The 22164-nt window shown below is 41.3% G+C and overlaps 1 protein-coding gene across 4 annotated transcripts; it reads left to right on the forward strand.

Annotated features, from left to right (window-relative positions):
- Nucleotides 1-462: 462 nt before the first annotated feature.
- LOC108278492 (acidic fibroblast growth factor intracellular-binding protein B) lies at nucleotides 463-22013 on the forward strand. 4 transcript variants are annotated; one of them, XM_047161819.2, is made up of 12 exons: nucleotides 1491-3037; nucleotides 3139-3199; nucleotides 3892-3979; nucleotides 4923-5121; nucleotides 5265-5391; nucleotides 12944-13044; nucleotides 13225-13358; nucleotides 14116-14224; nucleotides 14321-14384; nucleotides 19043-19129; nucleotides 20474-20571; nucleotides 20682-20865. In XM_047161819.2, exons 2-12 carry the CDS (start codon nucleotides 3170-3172, stop codon nucleotides 20749-20751), a joined length of 1107 nt encoding a protein of 368 aa, XP_047017775.1. In that variant the 5' UTR covers nucleotides 1491-3037; nucleotides 3139-3169; the 3' UTR covers nucleotides 20752-20865. The 4 variants fall into 4 exon arrangements, with proteins under 4 accessions (XP_017347398.1, XP_047017775.1, XP_047017774.1 ...); XM_047161818.2 differs by lacking the exon at nucleotides 20474-20571 and having other exon boundaries at nucleotides 20682-22013; XM_047161821.2 differs by lacking the exons at nucleotides 3139-3199; nucleotides 20474-20571 and having other exon boundaries at nucleotides 20682-22013.
- Nucleotides 22014-22164: the final 151 nt, after the last annotated feature.

Below are 22164 nucleotides of genomic sequence, written 5' to 3' on the forward strand. Positions count from 1 at the left end.
AGTTTTATATAAGAAGGGTTGGAAGAAGAACAAAAATTTTCTATAGAAAACAAAAAGGACACAGAAACAATTACACTTTTGTTAATTAATTATCTTTTTAGCAGAAAATCAGATTCTTGTATGAATATACAAATTGGAAATGCCCCCTTGTCCTTATGCATGTTTTGCATGATCTGCAGTTTACATTAGCATATTGAAACATGACTGGCTCTTATACCTGCAAAATAGTCGCTTTTCGGCGAAATTCGCCGTTTTTGAATCAAAATATGTCATTAATGTCAAGCGTGTAGATCCGAAGAGTTTTATTTCGAGTGATTGGGGTGGTGTGAAACTGCAAGCACAATAAGGGCCGTTCTTGTATTCGTTATATTAAATGTAGACGCGCTCATGCCGTGTGACGCGGTCGTTTTTCGAGATGGAAAATCCCAACTTTTCAGAATTCCGCAAGCGCTACCACAGGTCATGTGACAAGACCCAACCAATCAGCTTCACCCTTTCTCTTTGTCCACTCTGAAATAGGCTTTGAATCTCACGGAGCTGTTGGATTAGTTGGTGAAACTCTCCGTGTTTTCTACGTGCTTGAAGGGTGGGGTGCGCCCAAACACGACGTTTTTTTCTCTCTTCTCCATAAATAAACCTAGTAGCAGAGCTTCTGCAAGGGATTTGCGGTGCTGTAAATCCAGCCTGTGCTAAAACTTCCTCGTCGTCATGGAGAGCGCAGCTCGTGGTTGCTTAGCAACGGCAGACACCACGGGAGCTCAAGCGTTTTCCACATGTGAATGGCCCCTAAAAATCACAAGAATCGGAAATCGGCTAATTTCCCATACACTGGAGTGAGACCACAGACGTCTCTCGAGCTGTCGCGATCTTTTTCCCAATACAACATCTCTGGTGCGGCGTCTCGTGATACATTTTTTCCCTAACGTTACCCCATCAAACTTTATGGTAAGCTTGTTAGCACGTAAGCTAACGTCAGTCAGTTCAGAATGAATCGGAATACTTTTGCTGAGTTTAAGACTCCCACTGCATCCGTATTTCTGTCTGATTTTAACGTCTGTCGTTATGGAAACTTACACGGGGAATAAAGACGAACACGTAATGAAACAAGACCCACTGTGTTTTAGTGAGTGATCGTGTTGACCATGGTTACGTGTTAACATGATCAGTGTTTGCTAATGTGTTCAATTTAGAGATATAAAATTTATTAAACCTTTTTTCTTCAGTTTTATGCTTCAACGTCGCAAAGCAATTGGTTTTTTAATACTTGCGTATGAGCTTCTCCTTGGTCATATACACTGATCTATATATATAGATCCATCCATCAATCTAAACTGCTTATCCTTCAGGGAACCTGGAGCATATCCCAGGGAGTATCGGGCACAAGGCGGGGTACACCCTGTATGGGGCGCCAATACATCGCGGGGCACACTCACACACCCACGTATACACTACAGACACTTTGGACATGCCAATCAACCTACCATGCATGTCCTTGGACTGGGGGAGAAAACCGGAGTACCCGGAGGAAACCCCCATAGCACGGGGAGAACATGCAGAGATATATATAGATATATAGCATGTAATTAGCTGCTGCTGCAGGTGTCGTGTGGGGCAGAGGACATCTCGGGTATTATCCGATCAGCAAGTGCGCTGGAGTCTTTGCTTTAAACTGAAACACCGGCTCTGGCGGATTAATTAAAGTTGGCGGATAATAATGAGAGAGCTTAAAGAGGAAGACACTATTTATTTAGCACAGCTTGAGTCACGGCTGAGGTGCAGATGGAGCTGGTTCTGGCTGAAGGTTGGAGCCAAAACAGAGGTGAAGGGAGTCCAGCACAAGTTCCCACTGTCACGGTATTTTTTATTTTTAATTGACAAAGCGGGGTATGCAACAAGGGCTCTCGTGCCCTCTTGGCACACTGCCAAACTGAGGTGGCTGGAATGCAAAAAGGTTATGATGAAGTGGTGTCAAGAAATGTTGTTGTCTTTTTTACTTGAAGCAAATGTTGTCTTTTTCCTTTATTTTCAGAGTGCACCAGAATGCTTTGTTTACATATTAAAATCACAAACATTTTCTTATGGGGAGGATGCCCCAAGACCACCCTATAGTGATTAAATTCGGAAACATGTCACTTTTTAAACCTCTTCTGAGTTTGCAGGTCTGCTTATATTTTATGACACAGTAATACACTGGCACCAGAATGGAGCAGGTTATATAATGGCCATTTAATGTCTTCAAGACTTTATCCTGGTCAAGGTCTGGAGGCAGAAATATACCCTGGATGAGATGCCAGTCCATCGCAGAACACCATGCATGCACCTAGTGGCAATTTAGCATAGCCAGTCTACCTATCGGCATGTTTTTTGGAGGTGCAAAGAAACTGGTGATCTTGGAGTAAACCCATGCTCAGGAGCAAGGTGGCAATGACATATAAGGTCAACCCCAAAACCTATATGTTTGCACTCTATGTAATAATATTTGCATGTCATATGTTTAATACTAACTGGCAATTAAAGCTAGCAATTTCTTAAAAGAACGGTGTAAATAGTAAAACCATTACCATTATTGGCCCTTAATGGTATCCACTAGACATAACATGCCATCAATACAAGGCAACAAATTAATAGTAGTTTCCCACAGGGACCATTACAGTTTCTATTAAAACCGATACAATTACCATTATAACCACTACAACCATTACAAATTCTACGAGGGTTTCTACTGTTTTTTTTTCAGCAGGGTAAAGTTTAGAGTGCGGCCTCAAATTCATCATTAATTCTACACATGAAAGTTTTACTTTAAAATATTAGCGTATTATTATTATTCTGTTGCTTGCATGTCAGCAGTAGGTGGCAGCAATGTATTCTCCAGTCTTAAACATAATCTCCGGGATAAATGGGTAGCGTAGTCCTAAACGCGTTTTGTCGCTACCTGATCCAGCAAGCGCCCGATATGCACGGCGCATGCGCAAACCTTCGCGTCAACAAGGCATCAGGCACGGATCTGGTAGTGACATGATAAACCAAAGACAGCCAGGTGAGTTATCCTGTATGTTTTTTTAGTTAGAGAGTTAGATACTGTTAATTAGCTACTAGACAAAAAGCGTTCTCTTGACTTTTTTTTTTTTCTGTATTCAGATTCTGTGTAATATCCGCAGGTTAATGATAGATGCGTCCTTCAGAGCAGTGGTTCTCAAAGGTGGGGTCCTGGGAACACCACAGGGTCCGTGATAGTTAAAAAAATAATAATAATAATAATGTTTTCATTTTTTTTTTTTAAACCACTTTAAATAATATTATTATTTTACATTTAGTTGCAGTGGTGGAAACCCACCAACAATCCACCATTATCAAATTTATTATATTAATTATTTAGTTCTTATAGGCTAGTTATTAGCCTGTATGACTTGACCCTTAAATAAAGGGGTTTAATCCAAAGCTCAATAACTCAAAAACATGTTGGCCTACTAACAACAACAGTTTTGGACTCATTTTTTTTGTTTGGAAGTGTCAGGAATAGAAATCTCTATAGCTCTAATAAATAGACAAACTCTTACTTTTAAAACATGTTAATGAAATAAATCTGTACTAAGTGGATCTGTGGAATTTATTTTATAGTTAATTGGGTCCCTGGCTACAAAAAGCTTGACAACCCCTGCTGCAGAGAAACACCATCTTACAGAATTTAGCTAACACCTACTAGTCTTGCCATACAAAGCAGAACAGGAATAGAACTGTAAGTTCAGGGCTTAGGAATTTAACATTACCTCCAAGTCCAACAGTAGTTTTCATTTAAGTGATTAGGCTATTTATAGGATTGTATTCTGTTGTCTAATGCCCATTTGATTCTTCCATGTGGTTATATAGCACCTTGTCAATGCTAATTTTCAGAGGATGTCAATGGAATTAGACGTATTTGTGGGCAACACCACCATCATCGATGAAGAGGTGTACCAGCTGTGGTTGGATGGATATCCAGGTGTGAATATTAATTGACTCGGAGCTGTCTGATTGCATGGTGTCGACCAGGGAGTCACAATCCACTACAAGCTTGGCATACCCTTAGAATAAAACAAATAGGGAAAATAAATTTATTTCACACCAACAAGCCAATTATCATGTTAGGATATGGTTTAGGAAATGTTTCATCCTGAGTAAAAAACTGGCCAAATAGTGTATGTTAAGGTCATAATACAAAAGAAATCAAAATGACATCAAACATCCTTCTCTCTTTCTGGATGTGATACAATTTATTCTCTTAAAAATGGTAAGCCCAGCATTTATAGCTTTTTAAAAAAAATCCTTTTAAAAAGTTTTTGGGATCCTGTTTTTGTCCAGTTTCATTGACAGATTTGTTATAAGTTGTACAGGGCCTTTAAAAATCAGCTCTTGGTTCTGAGAGGGTCACTGCATTTATCTTTAGCTTTACCTCTGACTGTTACAAAGTACTGACACTGGAGACTCCTTCCACAAATGCTAAATAATATCTCTACCAGACAAGTCCCTTTGAATTAGCCATTGCTATAGAAATAATGCATTAGAATGAGCACATTAATATGAATCTATAATTTGCAATGTAGCCCTCTCTATTGTCAGCTGCTGTTGTAGAAATGTAATCAACACCTTCTGAACAACCAAAATAAAGAGTTCAGTAGCACTGTGGTATAATAATAGACAATTGATTATAGGTTTGGTTTGAAATTGAGTATGAAACACAATATGCTATAAAATGTGTAGCTATCTTGTGATATAATTTCTTATAATAATTCCAGGCTGTTAAAATCACACAGTCAAAATGTGCACAAAATATATTGCACATGTAAGACGAGTTTATAGAGAAACACAGGTTGTTTTAGGTGTTTAAAAGACTGTGCTTTATCTCTGCCCTTCAAGATTCACACTTTTACTCATGTATTCTGCAGTGAACGATGCAGTGAGGATGCGGCTAGAGAGTGGTGTTTTCCGTGAGAGTGATGACAGCAAAGAGGTCCTGCACAGTGACACCATGGACCAATACAGAACCTTCCAGATGTGCGAGCGGCTTTTGCACTGCCCCTCAAAACTGGCCAATCAGCTCCTCTTTCAGATCCCTAGCCAGCGGCAGGCTGTGCTCGTAGAAAGGTATTGTTTGAGATGTTTATCCAGAGCAGTTTATTATAATTTGCAGAATACAAATACAGTATATATTTATATGTTTATGATCTTTATGTCTGCAGATTCAGGAGGAATGTGTTGATTCATTTTGTGTCTTGGTATGTTTGTAGGTATTATGAGTTTGACCATACGTTTGCCAGAGAGGTTTTGGGAAAGAAGCTTTCTAAAGGGACCAAGAAGGACCTAGATGACATCAGCTCAAAGACAGGCATCGCCTTAAAGAGCTGCCGTCGTCAGGTGCGTCAGACAGTAAAATCTCTCAGCTGGTGCAGTCAGCTCTTACACTGGAGAAATAAGGGATAGCCTACAACAGGGTAATAACTATTCACTGGGCATTAAATTGTATTAGTATGCATAGATGTTGATCATTTTAGTTTGGCTACAAGGTATGATTTAATTTTACAAGGTGTGTAAGGAGAAGTAACTGCTACACTCACACTGATATCAAAGTCTTTTATTTGTCATTTGCACAGTTGACACATGGAAAACTACATATTGAAATTCTTAGGGAAATGCCATTGAGAAATACTGGACATATATTAACATACAACATCTACTAAACAAAATATACAAATGCAAATGTAATATCAAGTATATCCAGGGCAAAATAAAGAACATACATTCAGAAATACACAAAATAGACATAAATATGGGTGGGTAATGTACATACTAAGTTTGCAATATGCAAAGTGGTGTGCAAAAACAATGGCTGTGCAAATAATGCTGTTTGCTATTTATTTTGCTACAGTAAGAAGATACAGTACAGCTACACAATAATGAGTAAAATGGCCATTATTTATCCCAATGTTAACATCATTATCGCAATTAATAACCAATTTAAGAACAAAATAGTTTTGTTGCACTTTATACTACTTTAAACCACAAAGTTGTTTCACAGACATTCCACAGCATTAAATGTAACTGTAAACTGATAAAAATGCTTATGACATGTCATTCTATAATTAACAAAAAATTGTTGTTGGAAAATTGCTGTGGTAGAAGAGGAATTAAACACTTCGGGACGGGGTATTTGGCAATTCACCGTGCCATCATTGATTTTTTTTTTTTTTTAACAGCACACCCCATTAAGTTCATTCTATACTTATCATATTTCAAATAAATGGGAAATTTAGTCAGTTTCGTCCATCAGCTAGAGATTAAATAAATCTAACTATTTGTATAAATAGTTTGAACCAAAATAAGAATAGTCTTTAATCAAAGTAAACATATAAATTTAAACATATAAATACGGAGCTCATTAGTTCATATACCAATATCTAATGTTAGCCAGCTACTTTTAGCTTGTCACAGCTCGGTCCGATCAGAACTCAAATTCCCAAGATGCAATACTCACTTCTCAGGTACGCATGCACTCACCATCCCCGGAGTTCTGATCAGACACACCTGGCACCAATCACACACACACACACACTAGTACTTAGGGAAGACATCCACCCAGAATCTACGCGAAGTATACGCTCAGTAGCTTAGTTTGCTGCATTACCAAGCTCATCTAGTTCGTTGTTTCTTATAATCCTCGACCCTCACTTCTTGTCTCGACTACGCTTTCTGGATATCCCCATTTGTATTGTTCGCCCGATCGCTTGACCCTTGCTGACTCTACGACTACGCTTCTGGAACTTCCCGATCCTACTCTGTTCACTCGCCTCTCGCTCCTGCTTCCGTACCGTCTTAAGGTTGGTGACAGAATACTTTGCCTATTAATGGAGGCAGCGGGAAATCGCTGGCCGAACGCCATCGAGGGACATGGCCGGATGCTTAGCGAACATGATCAACGGCTCGCCTACCTAACTGAGCAGGTAGCTCGTTTAAATCAAGCTGCGCAGCCTGCTACGGTGCCGACCCCACGCTTCCCTCCCACTCCAGCGCCGGAGAAGTATGATGGAGATCCCGCACGCTGCCGGGGTTTTTTACTCCAGTGCTCCCTGATTTTTTCCACGTACCCAGACATGACGGAGAGTCAGAAGATCATCCACTTCATGGAACTTTTAACCGGGAAAGCTCTCCTCTGGGCTACCGCGGAATGGGAACAGGAAGGGAACCGTATCAGCACGTTTGAGCAGCTGACATCACGCTTCCGCACGGTATTCGATCACTCTCCAGACGGCCGGGAGACTGGGGAGGACTTATTGTCCATGGCGCAGGGATCACGGAGTGTGGCGGATTACGCCCTCGAATTTCGCACTGTCGCCGCCCGGAGCGGATGGAATCAACCCGCTCTAAAAGCCATGTTTCGCCGGGGATTAAATGCTGACATCTTAACGGAGCTGGCGTGCCGCGATGACCTTTTGACCCTCGACTCACTCATCAGCGTAGCTATCCGCCTGGATTGTCTACTATGTAGCCGCCGCGGTGAGGCGGAAGCACTGACACCTGAGCAATCTAGTGAACCCATGCAGCTGGGACAGACTCGGGTGAGCACGCAGGAACGAGAACGACGGCGCCGTGAACACCGTTGTTTCTACTGTGGTGAGAGGGGCCACTTCGTGCCACAATGCCCTCTCAAACAGGGCTCTACCCGAGGGGAAGCCAAAACTGCCAGACCACTTCAGGCAGGGGTGAGTTCCGAACCCATTACCCAGCACTCTGTTCAGTCTGCCTTCCTATTGCCCATTATGGTGGGTTACTCAAGGGTTTCTTGTGTTTTATAAGCACTGATCGACTCGGGAGCGGCGGGGAATTTCATTAGCCAAGAGACCGTACACCAATATAATATCCCCGTTCGTCCTCTCTGCACCCCCCGCCGTGTCCAAGCCATTGATGGGGCCCCCATAGGAGATGGCATAATCACCCACTGCACCGAACCTGTTAACCTCCGAACCAGCGCCCTTCATCAGGAGAAGATCACGTTCCATGTCATAGTGACGGCTCAACACCCAGTGGTTCTCGGTCTCCCTTGGCTCGAACATCACAATCCCCAAATTTCATGGAACCAAAGGGAAATCACGCGCTGGTCAGCTCACTGCACTTCTCACTGTCTTCAAGTCCCGGTGATCTCCGTAGCATCCACCTCCATTGAAAGCCCAGATAAGGCAGATAACGTTCAGATCCCCAGTGTCTACCACGACCTCATAGAGGTATTCAGTAGGAAGAAGGCGAGCGGACTACCTCCCCACCGTGATTACGACTGCGCTATTGATTTGCTCCCAGGCACTACGCCACCACGAGGGAGGGTCTACCCGTTAACGATCACTGAGCAAGAAGCCATGGAAGAGTACATTCAGGAGGCGTTGCACCAAGGGTATATACGACCATCCACTTCTCCAGCATCCGCGGGATTTTTCTTCGTGGAGAAGAAGGGAGGAGGTTTACGACCCGGCATCGACTACCGAGGACTAAACCAATGTTGCGTCAAGTACCGCTACCCACTCCCTCTAGTACCAGCCGCTCTGGAACAATTATGCACGGCCACCATTTTCACGAAACTGGACTTGCGCAGTGCATACAACCTGGTCCGGATCCGAGAGGGAGATGAATGGAAGACTGGGTTCAGCACAACTTCAGGCCACTACGAGTATCAGGTCATGCCGTATGGGCTTTCTAACGCCCCCTCGGTCTTCCAATGTTTAATTAACGATGTGTTACGTGACATGCTGGGACGCCATGTGATCGCCTACATCGACGACATACTGATATACTCTGACTCCCGGGAAGAACATGTTCACCACGTTCGCCGAGTGCTACAGCGACTGCTCCGTCACCAGCTATATGTGAAAGCTGAGAAGTGTGAATTCCATAAAACCACCATCACGTTTCTGGGCTACGTCATCAGCCCCGAGGGAATCTCCATGGACCAAGAAAAGGTCCAGGCGGTAGTAAGCTGGCCCACACCCACGACCATCAAGGAACTACAGAGGTTTCTGGGGTTTGCAAACTTCTACAGGAGATTTATCAGGAATTTCAGTGCCGTCGCCAACCCCCTCACATCCCTGCTAAAGGGGAGACCCAAACGTCTGGCATGGAATTCAACTGCCCAATCCGCCTTCGACAAGCTCAAGACGGCCTTCACCACTGCACCCCTCATCAAACATCCAGACCCATCCAGACCGTTTATAGTGGAGGTGGACGCATCAGAAACCGGGGTAGGAGCCATTCTGTCCCAACGATTTGGAGAAAAGCCAAAACTTCACCCGGTGGCCTTCTTCTCGCGAAAGCTTTCCCCAGCCGAGAGAAACTACGATGTGGGGAATCGGGAAATCTTGGCAGTTAAGTTAGCGCTGGAGGAGTGGAGACACTGGTTAGAGGGGGCTACACATCCATTTGTCATCTTCACGGACCATAAGAACCTGGAGTACCTTCGCACTGCAAAGCGACTCACACCCCGCCAGGCCCGATGGGCCCTATTCTTCACTAGATTTCAATTCACTTATCCTACAGACCCGGGTCCAAGAACACAAAGGCGGATGCCCTGTCTCGTCTTGATCAGACAGAACGGGTCAACGAGCAGGAGGAGTACATCATTCGTCCTTCATGTGTTATCAGTGCGCTAGAGTGGGAGCTGGACGCGGAACTAGAGCAGATTCCCCAGTCCCAAGTACCTGTAAAGTGTCCTCCCGACAAACTCTTCGTACCTGAAGAGTACCGCCAAGAACTCATCATCTGGGCACACACGGTACTCGGTACGGGACATCCTGGAACACAACGCACACACCATCTCCTGGAAGAGAAGTACTGGTGGCCCAGTATGATAGGAGACATACACAAGGTGGTGAAGTCCTGTTCATCGTGCGCACAGAGTAAAGTACCTCGGACCCTCCCCGCCGGGATGGCTCAAGCCCTTACCTATCCCCGAACGCCCATGGTCACACATATCTGTAGATTTCGTAACAGACCTGCCTAGATCCCAAGGAGATACCACAATTCTAGTCGCAGTGGACTAGTTCTCCAAGTCCATACGCTTCATTCCCTTACCCACTCTCCCCACTGCATTCAGGACAGCTGAACTTCTATTCCAGCATGTGTTCAGGTATTACAGCATTCCGGAGGAGATTGTCAGTTACAGGGGCCCGCAGTTTACCTCCAGAGTGTGGTCCAGCTTCATGACCAAGATGGGAGTGACAGTGAATCTCACCTCCGGTTATCACCCACAAGCCAATGGGCAAGCCGAACGAGTCAATCAGGAACTGGGACGATTCCTCCGCACCTTTTGTGCCAACAACCCAGAGGATTGGAGCAAGTTCTTGCCATGGGCCGAGTACGCCCAGAACTCACTACGCCATTCGGCTACCAATCTCACCCCCTTCCAGTGCGTGCTCGGTTACCAACCCCCTCTGTTCCCGTGGAACGCAACCCCCACCGCAGCTCCGGCCGTTGACCACTTGTTCAAACGTAGTGAGCGTGTCTGGGCTGACACCCATCAACGCCTGAAGGAGACGACAGACACGTACAAACACAAAGCAGATCGCCGCCGCAAAGAACACCCTAACTACCAACCAGGCGATCGGGTGTGGTTGTCCACAAAAGACTTGAGACAAGCTCACGGCTGTAAAAAACTAGCGCCAAGATATACTGGACCATTCAAGATCCTCAAGCGGGTCAATGAAGTCACCTACCATCTGGAACTGCCACGACACAGCCGCATCTCCCCTTCATTCCACGTATCACGTCTCAAACCTGTTGTTAACGGTCCTCTAGCCACCGAAGTACCAGCTGAAACTCCTCCGAACCCTCTGGAGATTGATGGACAACCGGCTTACCGCGTCAAGAACATCCTCAAATCTAGACGCAGGAGGGGCAAGCTGGAGTATTTGGTCGAGTGGGAAGGTTACGGACCTGAGGAACAGTGCTGGGTTCCCAAGCAGGATATACTGGATCCACAGCTCACCAAGGACTTTCACGTCACTCATCCTCAACTCCCAGGTCCACGACCCCGGGGGAGGCCAAGAAAGAACTCTGCTCCCGGAGTGAGCCCTTTGGGGGGGGGTTCTGTCACAGCTCGGTCCGATCAGAACTCAAATTCCCAAGATGCAATACTCACTTCTCAGGCACGCATGCGCTCACCATCCCCGGAGTTCTGATCAGACACACCTGGCACCAATCACACACACACACACACTAGTACTTTGGGAAGACATCCACCCAGAATCTACGCGAAGTATACGCTCAGTAGCTTAGTTTGCTGCGTTACCAAGCTCATCTAGTTCGTTGTTTCTTATAATCCTCGACCCTCGCTTCTTGTCTCGACTACGCTTTCTGGATATCTCCATTTGTATTGTTCGCCCGATCGCTTGACCCTTGCTGACTCTACGACTACGCTTCCGGAACTTCCCGATCCTACTCTGTTCACTCGCCTCCCGCTCCTGCTTCCGTACCGTCTCAAGGTTGGTGACATAGCTAAGCTCATCCAATGCTGCACCAGACTTGAGCAGTTATCGTATTAGGATTAGTTAGTTGAGGAAGACTAAAGTTGTGGTTATAATTAAAGTACTATTAATTGTGCAGCCCTGCCAAACAGGCTGTAAATTTTCCAAATAATTAAGATCAGTTTTGCTCATAAATTTACATACCTCTGGCAAAATTTACAAGATGTTTGCATTTATAAATATGAGTGATCATACATAACATATTTCTTTTATTTAGTAATTGTGCTCAGATGAAGGTATTTATAATAAATTTCCATGTATTATAATAATCATAACCATAATTGAAATGACATAAATGGCTCTTGTCAAGTACAACCCTTGCTTCTTAATATCACGTGTTGGCCCCTTGAGCATCGACAATAGCTTGCAGCCTCTTATGATAGTTGTGAATGAGCACTTTTTTTTGGGTGGTAAAGCTATCTGCTCTTCATGGCAAACAGCCTCCGGGTCTTGTACATTCTTTGGTTGCCATACATGTACCGCACATCTGAGCTCACTCCAACGTGTCTCAATGATGTTGAAGTCCGTGGACTGCAAGGGAAACTCCAGAACCGAACAGAATTGTTGTCATGTTAGAAAGTCTATATGTGCCCCGGATGCAGCCATCAATTTTGACAAATTTCCTGTGCCAGTTTAGCTCACAAAAGCTCCCCTAAAACAGCATAGATCCACCTCTTTGTCCCATCACTCCAAATTACTTTATTCCATAATTATTGAGGTTTCTGTAGATGCTGCTTGGCATATTGCAAGCAGACTGTTTTATGGTGGTGAAATAAAAATTGCTCTACCCTGCAGTCAGTTTTCATTTAAGTAGATCAGTTCAGTTTCTGACAAGCCTGTATTTGAGTAGAAGATGCTTGAGGGTTTTCCTTTGCATCTCCTACAATTTTCCTGGTGTCAGAAATCTTTCTTGGTCTACTTGGTCTTGGCTTGGTATCCACAGAACCACTGTTTTTTCACTTACTTCTCAGAATTTGAATAATGCTGATTTGCATTTTCAATCTTTTTTTAAATATCTTTTGGATATCTTTTTTTTTTATAAGATTTTACTAATTAATAGTATTAATTTTCAGTTAAAAAACTCTTTTGGTGTCCCTATATTTTAGTATCCAGTACATTCAGTGCAATCATAGATTAAATGCACAAGGTTTCCCTAATAAAAGAAACAGACTAACTGTTCATGTATATACACTGATTACAATCAAATAAGACACGAGTAAAGATTCTAAATCTTCACTGTGATCTTAGTGTCTTTGCGTGAGTATTAACAGGTCCAATATAGCAGGGTATGTAAACCTTTGATTAGGGTCAGTTGTGTATTACAGTTATTATTAGGATTTTATAACTGTACATTATCTGGGTTGAATATAAGTGACATAAAAGATATTGTAGCTTCTTTCACTCAGTTTGACAATTTCAAGCGAGTGTTCAAAGTGGTGGAGGAGCTGAAAGGCCCCCTGGTGGAGAACGTGAAGCATCATTTCCTCTTGTCTAATTCACTGGCCAGGTGAGAACTCAGTAAGCTTAGAAAAATTTACTTGAAGTGAAATTGCTATAAATAAATATAGCTCCAAAATGATCTGATGATTCACAGTATTTCACTTCTCTTCATTTCCTCACTACCTCAGTCCTCCTTTCATTCCTTCTCCTCTCCCATTGTCCTCACTGACTCATTTCTCCCTTGCAGGAACTACGCTGCTGTTGTGTTCTTCGCTAACAGCCGCTTTGAGACTGGCAAGAGAAAGCTGCAGTATTTGTCTTTTCAGGACTTTGCCTTCTGTGCAGGCCAGCTCATCAGCTACTGGACTGTGGGGGCCGTTGGTACGATGCAGAGTAATGCATCTAACACTGAGTTAATGTTTTTTTTTCTTTCTTTAGTTTAGCTAGACCCAAAGGTATTTGCTTTCACTGGGCAAATTTCAATCACAATATTGCATGTCATACAGTTCATTACCAACCACTATATATCATGTAAATTAGAGGACCTTTCCAAGTTGGACAATTTCTTAAAGTTTTATATGAAAAGGATTCTTGCTAAGGTATGTAAATGTTTCTTTTTTTAGACTAAGTATAGGTTCTGTTGTCAAAGTAATATAACACAAAAAGTTCTACTTTAAACATGTCCTTATTTTCTGTACCAATGCAGTCTCACATTTCATGTCTTTCCCCATCTTAATACAGTTCATGAAATTGTTTTGAAACAGTCCAGATTTTTTTTTATGAGAAAAGGTAAAGGACTCTGAATAAGTACACCAGTGAAAACTGATATTGTTAAAACATTATGAATTAAAAATGAAATCTGGGGTTTAGTGCGCTGGGGTTTAGTACAACCCAATACAAGCAAAAATCCTGTCGGCCCTGTTGTTTACGTCACTCCTAAAAATAGAATCCATGTTGTTCGTGCCAGTGGAAAACCAAGAACTGCTTATCATTAAGCCAACACTTGGCTGGTTTCTGTCTGGAAAATAGTAGTAACAGGCAACTGGGATGCCATGATGGAACAAAATTAATGAGCCAAACTTCTAAGCTGTTTTTTTTGTTTGTTTTTTTACACTTATTGCCCCTCGCTGCCTATTAGATGACATGATGGAGGACATGGATGTAGATCTGGATAAAGAGTTTTTGCATGATCTAAAAGAGTTAAAGGTTCTGGTTAATGATAAAGACATGCTGGATCAACACAAAAGGTACAGAAGAAGCAGAGTGTAAATTCAAGTCTGTAAGCAGTTATGAGTTTTTTGGTTTTTTTTAGATTTTCCTCAATAATTCTGTTTCTGTTGCAGTCTGGTTTGCTCCCAGCTTAAAGGAAAAATCAAGGTCTTCACTGAGATGGAGGCTAATTTTAAGGTGAGGCTTAATTCATCATGTATCTAACTTAAAGTTTTAAAAACACTGTCATCCAGAATAGTGCATATTGTGCACAGTTGAGAAGAAATTATCATTTCAGTGCATAGCATGGGTCAAATAACAGGCAGGCAAGATCAAACAAGGATGATCCATAGTCATAAATGTAAACTCAGACGTGGGTCAAACCAATAAACACAGAACACTGCACTACAAATACTTAACAGGAAAACAAAGTAACACAGGCTCAGAAAAGCACATTTACATGAATGAGATTTTGCACTGAAGCAATGAAATACAAGGGCTTAAATAGACTGGCTGGGGAAGCCGCCTTGTTGGCCTCATGCTTGGGCTTGACAGGAGCTTTCATTCTTCCTTCTGTCTCCAATTGTTCCTTCAGTGAAGTAGGCTGTTACGGGCATCTGGGTTTACAAGTTAACCCTGAACCCCACTCAATACTTTTGGGATGAATTGGAATGCTGACTGCATGCCAGGCTTTCTCAGCCATCATCAGTGCCCAACCTCACTATTCTTCTTGTGGCTGAATGTTCACAAATCCACATAGCCAAGTTCTAAAACCTAGTGGATACACTTTCCTGAAGAGTTGAGGCTGTTATAATAGCAAAGAAGAGACCAACTCCATATTATTACCTGTGGTTTTGATTAGGTGTCCACATACCTTTGGCCATATAGTGTAGCATGAAACTTACCCTCTGTATCTCTTGGGATCTGCCAGGCTTTGAAAATAATATTCACACTATAGGATGAATCCATTTGGGGAGAATTCAGTGCCCTCATAGGGAGCAGAAATAATAATAATGGTGGGAACATTTTTGCAGATCGGTGAACCGCTACCCATCTTTACTTCTGAAAGACTCTGCCTCTCTAAGATACTCTTTTTATACCCAAAAGTTAGTGACCTGTTGCCAATTAACCTCCAGCTGTTTCTTTGTAGTAACACTTTTCCAGCCTTTTGTTGTCCCCGTCCCAGCTTTTTTGAGACTTTTTGCAGCCATGAAATTCAAAATTACCTTATTTTTCCTTAAAATAGTACATTTCTTCAGTTTAAACATTTGATATGTTTTCCATGTTCTATTGCAGGGGTTTCAAACTCAATCTCATAGGTGGTCCACAAGAGCATTAAAGTGCTCCAAGAAAGTGCAATATTCTCAAAATTTACTTTTTTTAAATTACCATTACCAGCATATTTTATTAAACAAATTTAGTAATAGTAAACATAACCATAACAATACCATAACAATAACTTAGTACCAATTTTAACATAAATGTAATAGTTCACACACACACACACACACACACACACACACACACACACACACACACACATTTTTGTTTTGTTTTAATTCTTGCCAGACACCTGATAGCACTTCTTCTCACACAATTGAGATACATTTGCCCAGATGGAGGTTGTAGTCGAAACCCTAAGTACAGCTTCAAGATGGGCATCAGTAATCCTGATGACATTTGGGACACTCTCCACATCAACTGAGAAGGGGTCTGCAAACAGCTGGAAAGTGTCACGGTGTGCCTTAAAATCAGCAAAGTGCTCATCACATTCCTGCAGTAGGCTGTCAATAGCAGATGTATATTTATCACCACTGAATGATGTGCCCTCCTCCACAAGAGATCTGCATGATCGGAAATGGCTAAGGTTTTTTGCAGAAAGCTGACATTTCCACAATCTCAGTTTTATGGAGAAGGGTTTCACGTTTTCATAAGCTGCTGTGATGAGCTGATCAGGGCTGTGGAGTTTCAGGTTAAGGACATTTAGCTCATGTGTTATGTCCACTAGGAAGGCAAGATCCATCACCCATTTTGGATCATCAAATTTATGAACATCCATTCTGCCATCTTCCATGAATCTCTTCACCTCTGTTCTTAACTCAAAGAATCTCTTCTGGACATTTCCCCTTCTGAGCTAGCGCACCTCAGTAAAGTAAAGTACATCACCATATGCTGACTCAATTTCTTGCAAAAAGGCCCTGAACTGGCGGTGCTGCAAACCCCTAGATCTGATATAATTAATACATTTCAGGACAACAGACATGACATGTTCATATTTCAGGCACTTGCTGCACAGTGCCTGATGGTGTATAATGCAATGCAGAACAACTGCTGGACCTGCTTTTTCCTCTTCTAATTTTCTTTGTACCGGCGCAACCAGTCCGTTTTTTCTGCTTGTCAGAGATGGGGCTCCCACAGTTGGAATGCCTACCAGTCGGCTCCATGGTAAACGAGCACGCTCAAATGCGTCACACAGCTCCTGAAAGTATCTTTGGATGTGGTGCGGCCGTGCATCGGACACAAACTTAGCAACTCTTCTGTCACGTCGAACTTCTCATTAATACCACTTATGAAAATTGCGAGCTGAGCATTGTCAGTTTTATCTGTGCTTTCATCAAGTGCCACAGAGTATGCAGTGAAAGCTTTAACTTTATCACGTAACTGATCATAAATGCCACTTGATAACTCGCTGATCCACTCTGCCACCGTCCTAGCCGATAGCACTATATTGTTGAACAAGCTCTTTTTTTTCTGGACATAAAATATCCGCAACTTTCATCATGCAGTCCTTCAGAAATGTGCCTTCAGTAAATGGCTTTCCGGCTTTGGGGATTAATTCACTCACCACATAACTTGCCTCAACTGCAGTATCAGCATCCTTTTTGGCTTTATGAAAAATACTTTGCTGAGATATAAATCCTCTCTGTAGCTGCATGGCTCGTGTTGCCCTCTCATCTCCCTCGTACTTCTCGTACTGCTCTCCATGTTTAGTCCAGTAATGACGCTTGATATTACATTCCTTTAAATCTGCAACTTTTTCATAGCATATCAGGCAGGTAGCATTTGTATTAAACTCCACAAAAAATACTGGGTAGTCCATCTTTCTTGAAGTAGTCTGTGTTCATCATCCACCTTACCTTTTGATTTTGACAGCGACATCTTTGTTCTTCAGCACCTTGCACGCATTTTGGCCAACTTTGACCTTTGCCATAACAAATGAAATGCATTAAAAAAAAAAACAGAATTGTGTGTTTATTTTAATTATTTCGAAAGGGTAGCTTGAATTGGCATGAAACCGCTATAAAATATCATTAGATTTGGCGGGCCAGATTATATAATTTTTTTTTACATCCCGTCGTGGGCCGGACTGAGGGGGAAGGCGGGCCTGAAGTGTCCCGCAGGCCAGGAGTTTGAGACCCATGTTCTATTGTGAATAACATATGGGTTTATCAGATTTACAAATCATTGCATTCTGATTTTATTTACATTTTACACCGCGTCCCAACTTTTTTTGGAATTGGGGTTGTATATTGTTTTTTGTTGGTCTGAATTTGTGTGTGTGTGTGTGTGTGTGTGTGTGTGTGTGGGTTGATGTCATTTACTTTTGGGATTATTGGTGATTTTTATTATATTAGAGAAGTTGATTCACTTTTGGAGTTCTTCATTGGATAATTTTTTGCTTGTTTGTTGGACACGCCCATTGTCAGGTTTTGTCTATTTAACGATTTTCAGGATTCAATGTTTTTACTGCCTAACGATGACATCATGGTTGAAACATTGTCTGCTCTATTTATTATTAAATGTTATTGAGAGCATTATAACAGTGTGCCATCCTTTCTTTCTTTTATGATCTATTTTGATCTTTTGGCCATGCACCTGTTAAAACCTTTTGGATCTGTGCACACTATCCTGTTTATCTATTGAGAGTGGTATCAACATGAATGTTGAAGCTCTGCACCCTTATCTGCGCAGTGTACAGATTGGGAGGTGAGAGAGCTTGACACATTAAATGACTAAAGCTCTGCTGCATCACTTTCTTTAGGTAGAGATGAAGTAAGGGATAAATCCCACTGCACCTCTTTGTTGTGGGAAATGAGAGATTTTAAAATATTGTCATCCACAAGAGTACTAGGTGACCTACATAAAATCTCAGGACACTAAACTTATTTGTTATATTAAACATTTAAAGCTTACATAAAAATGTGTGTTAAAAAACCTGCAGGTTTCATCTGACATTTTAACCGGCTCTACATTTTGATTATCTGTAGGAAAGTAAACTTTGTATGTTGTTGTGTATTATAGCTTCTCTGATTCATACTGGTGCTTTATTTAGCAGCTTATTTACCACTTACATAAAAAAAACCTACACTGCTGTCAGCTCTCCACATTTCATTCACAAAACACAATTTGAAATATTAAGTTATTTCTTCTAAATTTATATGCGTGAAAGAGAAAATAACAGTTGTGTGTTGCTCATACTCACACATAACTGATGACTTTGATAGCAGACTCTGAATGCGACTAGGTGTTGTCTTAGTACAGCTCTCACCCCCAGAGTAGGAGACTAACATTGCAGATGAATGAATGAACAAAAGAGAACGTGTATGCAGAGCTCTCAATGGATTTGTCACTGTTACCAGCTTCATTAGTCATTTGCACACTGAACATCAAAGTGCGCATATTTATTTGGGTTGGTACAATAATAACGTAGAGTGAATCAATCTGGATATTTCTGCTTTATTTTTTAAATTATTATTAATTTTTTAACGCTGTTTTTGATACAGGTTTCTTTTGCAGTGTATTTTAAAATACTGTGAGTTGTTAGGTTTATTGATGTCTCACAATTCATTCTACAGAACCTATCCCGGGCACTGATCAACATCGCGTCCAAACTCACCAACATCAAAGATGTGCGGGATTTGTTCATCGACCTTGTGGAGAAGGTAACGGGTCATGTGTACTTGTGAGTTCAGCAAAACTAACACTTCAGTAAACTAGTCACTTTGAAACTAGCCACTTGGTAAAGTTGGTTGGCTATAATTTTGCTTGTTATGTTCGAATAGATTTTAGTTAAATCTTACAAATATATAAAAGACAATATCTCAAAGTAAATACAGACAACGTGAAATCTACATAGTCATTTTATGATCAGAGTTTATGATCATCTTTAAATGTGGGATCATTGAATTTTACTTCTGAACATTTATAATATTAGCCAAAGTTCTCCCCATATTCCATCAGCTGGCAAAAAAAACACTTCCTCAGAGGAGAATCTCTGGCCTCTCTGCTGCCCTAAGCTTTGTAAAACACAAATGATGTGAACCACCAACATTTGACCAGTCAGGACAAGTAGATGCATGTACCCGTCACTTATATTGCATGTCAAGTCAGAAAGCTCTTCCTCTGGCGCTTATTGTGCATTCTAACATCTCAGTAGATAACATTTTCCATCTCAGTAGTTCATGATAAAAAAACCAAAACATGGACACCTCCATGAAAGTGTCTTTGTTTGCTCTGTCAGAGCACGTAAAGGTCATAAAAACTACTTCAACTGGTACAGGCCTGAGTGGTTATTGGTGCTGTTCTACTGTTCTAACTTAAACGTTCATGCAACATTTTGGATTGAAATTGAGGTACAGCAAGAACACCATAGCATAGCGAGTTGTTTAGCAACAAGCTAGCTGGATAACATTACTGATAACTCTAATGTTGATGATTACTTCAAAACAGTAATTAGTATGGCCAATGTTATAGATTTAACCAAATACTGTGTCTGAATATGAACTGATCTAGAGCGAATACTGCTATGAACAAATTTAAAAGTAGAGAAGAGGGACTTCATACTGTGGGTGTTTTCGGTGTTTGTTTGTTTTTTTCCATTTTTTCCCCCACTGGTTCACTAGTCAAAACAGGTAGTCTCTGTCAAAATTTGAAAGAACATTTTGATTTGATTTTTAGCTCTTTTTTTTTGGTGTCATGGAATACAAAAAATGTAAAGAAAACTCACCATAAATGTTGCATTATATGAAAGGGTCTTATATATATATATATATATATATATATATATATATATATATATATATATATATATATATATATATATATATATATGGCCAAAGAATTATTGGCTAAAAGCTTGTCTAGGAAATAAAAATGGTTCCCTAGATGTCCAGCTCTAGATGTTCTTTTTCTATAGTATAACTCCAAATACCCTTTTGAGGCACCCAAACCCATATTTGTAATAAACTAGATGTAGTGATGGAAGTTCTATCACTTTCTCCCCTCAGATCATTGAACCCTGTCGATCTGATAAATGGTCTGTTGGAGATCTCAGGCTTTTCCTCACTTACTACACTAGCACTGCCCACACACTCGATGCATTCAGGTTAGTGGGTGTGTGGGTCTGTATGTGTGTTTGAATGCATGTCCACATGTTAAAATGTTATGCCTTGATGGATGAGAATTTCTTAAAAGCATACTTATGTCTTCTAACAGGTATCAAGTGATATGGGAGAGATACATGGGCGTAATCAAAACCTGCATCCTGAAAATGTACCACAATTAAAATGGTGCTCTGGTCCACCAAAAAATTCCTGCATTCTCACATTCCCAGGTTTATTTGTATTATTTTGGATGTTTACACAACCAATTTCCACCCAATTTCCACAGCATGCTTTCTTTTTTTAGCACTTTGTGTGAAAATATTAGTGTTTGATACTTTGTTATTAAGTAAAATATCCACTTTTACAGAACAGCAGCTCATAGCTTTCTTTTCCTTTTCTCCTACAATCCATTGTGTGCCTACCACAGTAGATACAGCATAAAGTTCCTCTGAAAAGGAAGTTGAGGAACTGTAATGTTTTCTCTCAGTGAAAAAACAGCTATCAGTGTGCAGCAGGGGGCTTCATTTACCCCGGCAGCTCTGGAGACAGTGGATGGGGGTTTGGATGTGTGAGACTTTTACTGCCTTGTAAAAATCTGTGAACTATGACAGCAGTCACCCCCAATAACCCTCACAAATAACCATAAAAATCCCCCAACCCAGGACAGTGGTATAACCTCTGTATGACAAATCTCACTTAAGTTGGTGTCTCAAAAAACTTTTAAGTTTCTCAAAAATTTCAGTCACCTAGCCATTTGTATGAAGTACCTTTTTGAACTGCACAAAAATACCAGAAGCTTTGGCACCAGATAGCTAGAACTATGATTTTCCCACTGGCCTCCTAGTTCCAGTTTTATGGCTTTTGGTATCTGGTCAATATTGGCACCAACAGGGTACTCCAGGGTTGTGACTAGCAGTGTACCGTACCACGATTAGTTAAACTTATCATGTCACACAACAAACAACTTCACCAAAAACCTAAGCTCTAACAGTAAATTAGGATGTTTCTATTAAAAAGAAGGAATAACAGGAACTGTTCAACTGTATGCTCTATTATGTGATATAATTAGGTCCAATTCTTTTGTTTTTGCTGTAGACTATAGATATTTGGGTTTGAGATAACAAAAAACAAGATGATAGATCAGAATGTCAGCTTTCATTTTCTAATATTTACATCTAGACGTGTTAAACAACTTAGAACTTGATACCTTTTGTTTGAACCCACCCATTTTTCAATGAAAATATTGGAACGTGACTGACAATTGTTTCTTGTTGCCCAGGTGTGCCCTGTTAAATTGATTGTTTAAACAATTAATAGCTCTGAATATCCACTCTTGATGATGATGGTGATGATGATGATGATGATGCAGTCGCTCTTACTATTATCCTGTACTGTGTCTGTTCTGGTCATCACTCACATTGGTGGAAAATAAACTTGTACTAGAAACCCGACTAACATTGGTTCCAGTTTTGTGCACAGTTCTTGTTTTTGAATGTATAATGGAAAAATGTGACAATGATCACAATAGCTTAAACACACCACACTGATGCAGTTGGTGGAAAATGAACCAGAACTCCAAGGCTTAAATTTGGGTT

Source organism: Ictalurus punctatus, chromosome 18, assembly GCF_001660625.3.
Source record: "Ictalurus punctatus breed USDA103 chromosome 18, Coco_2.0, whole genome shotgun sequence".
Taxonomy (NCBI): Eukaryota; Metazoa; Chordata; class Actinopteri; order Siluriformes; family Ictaluridae; genus Ictalurus; species Ictalurus punctatus.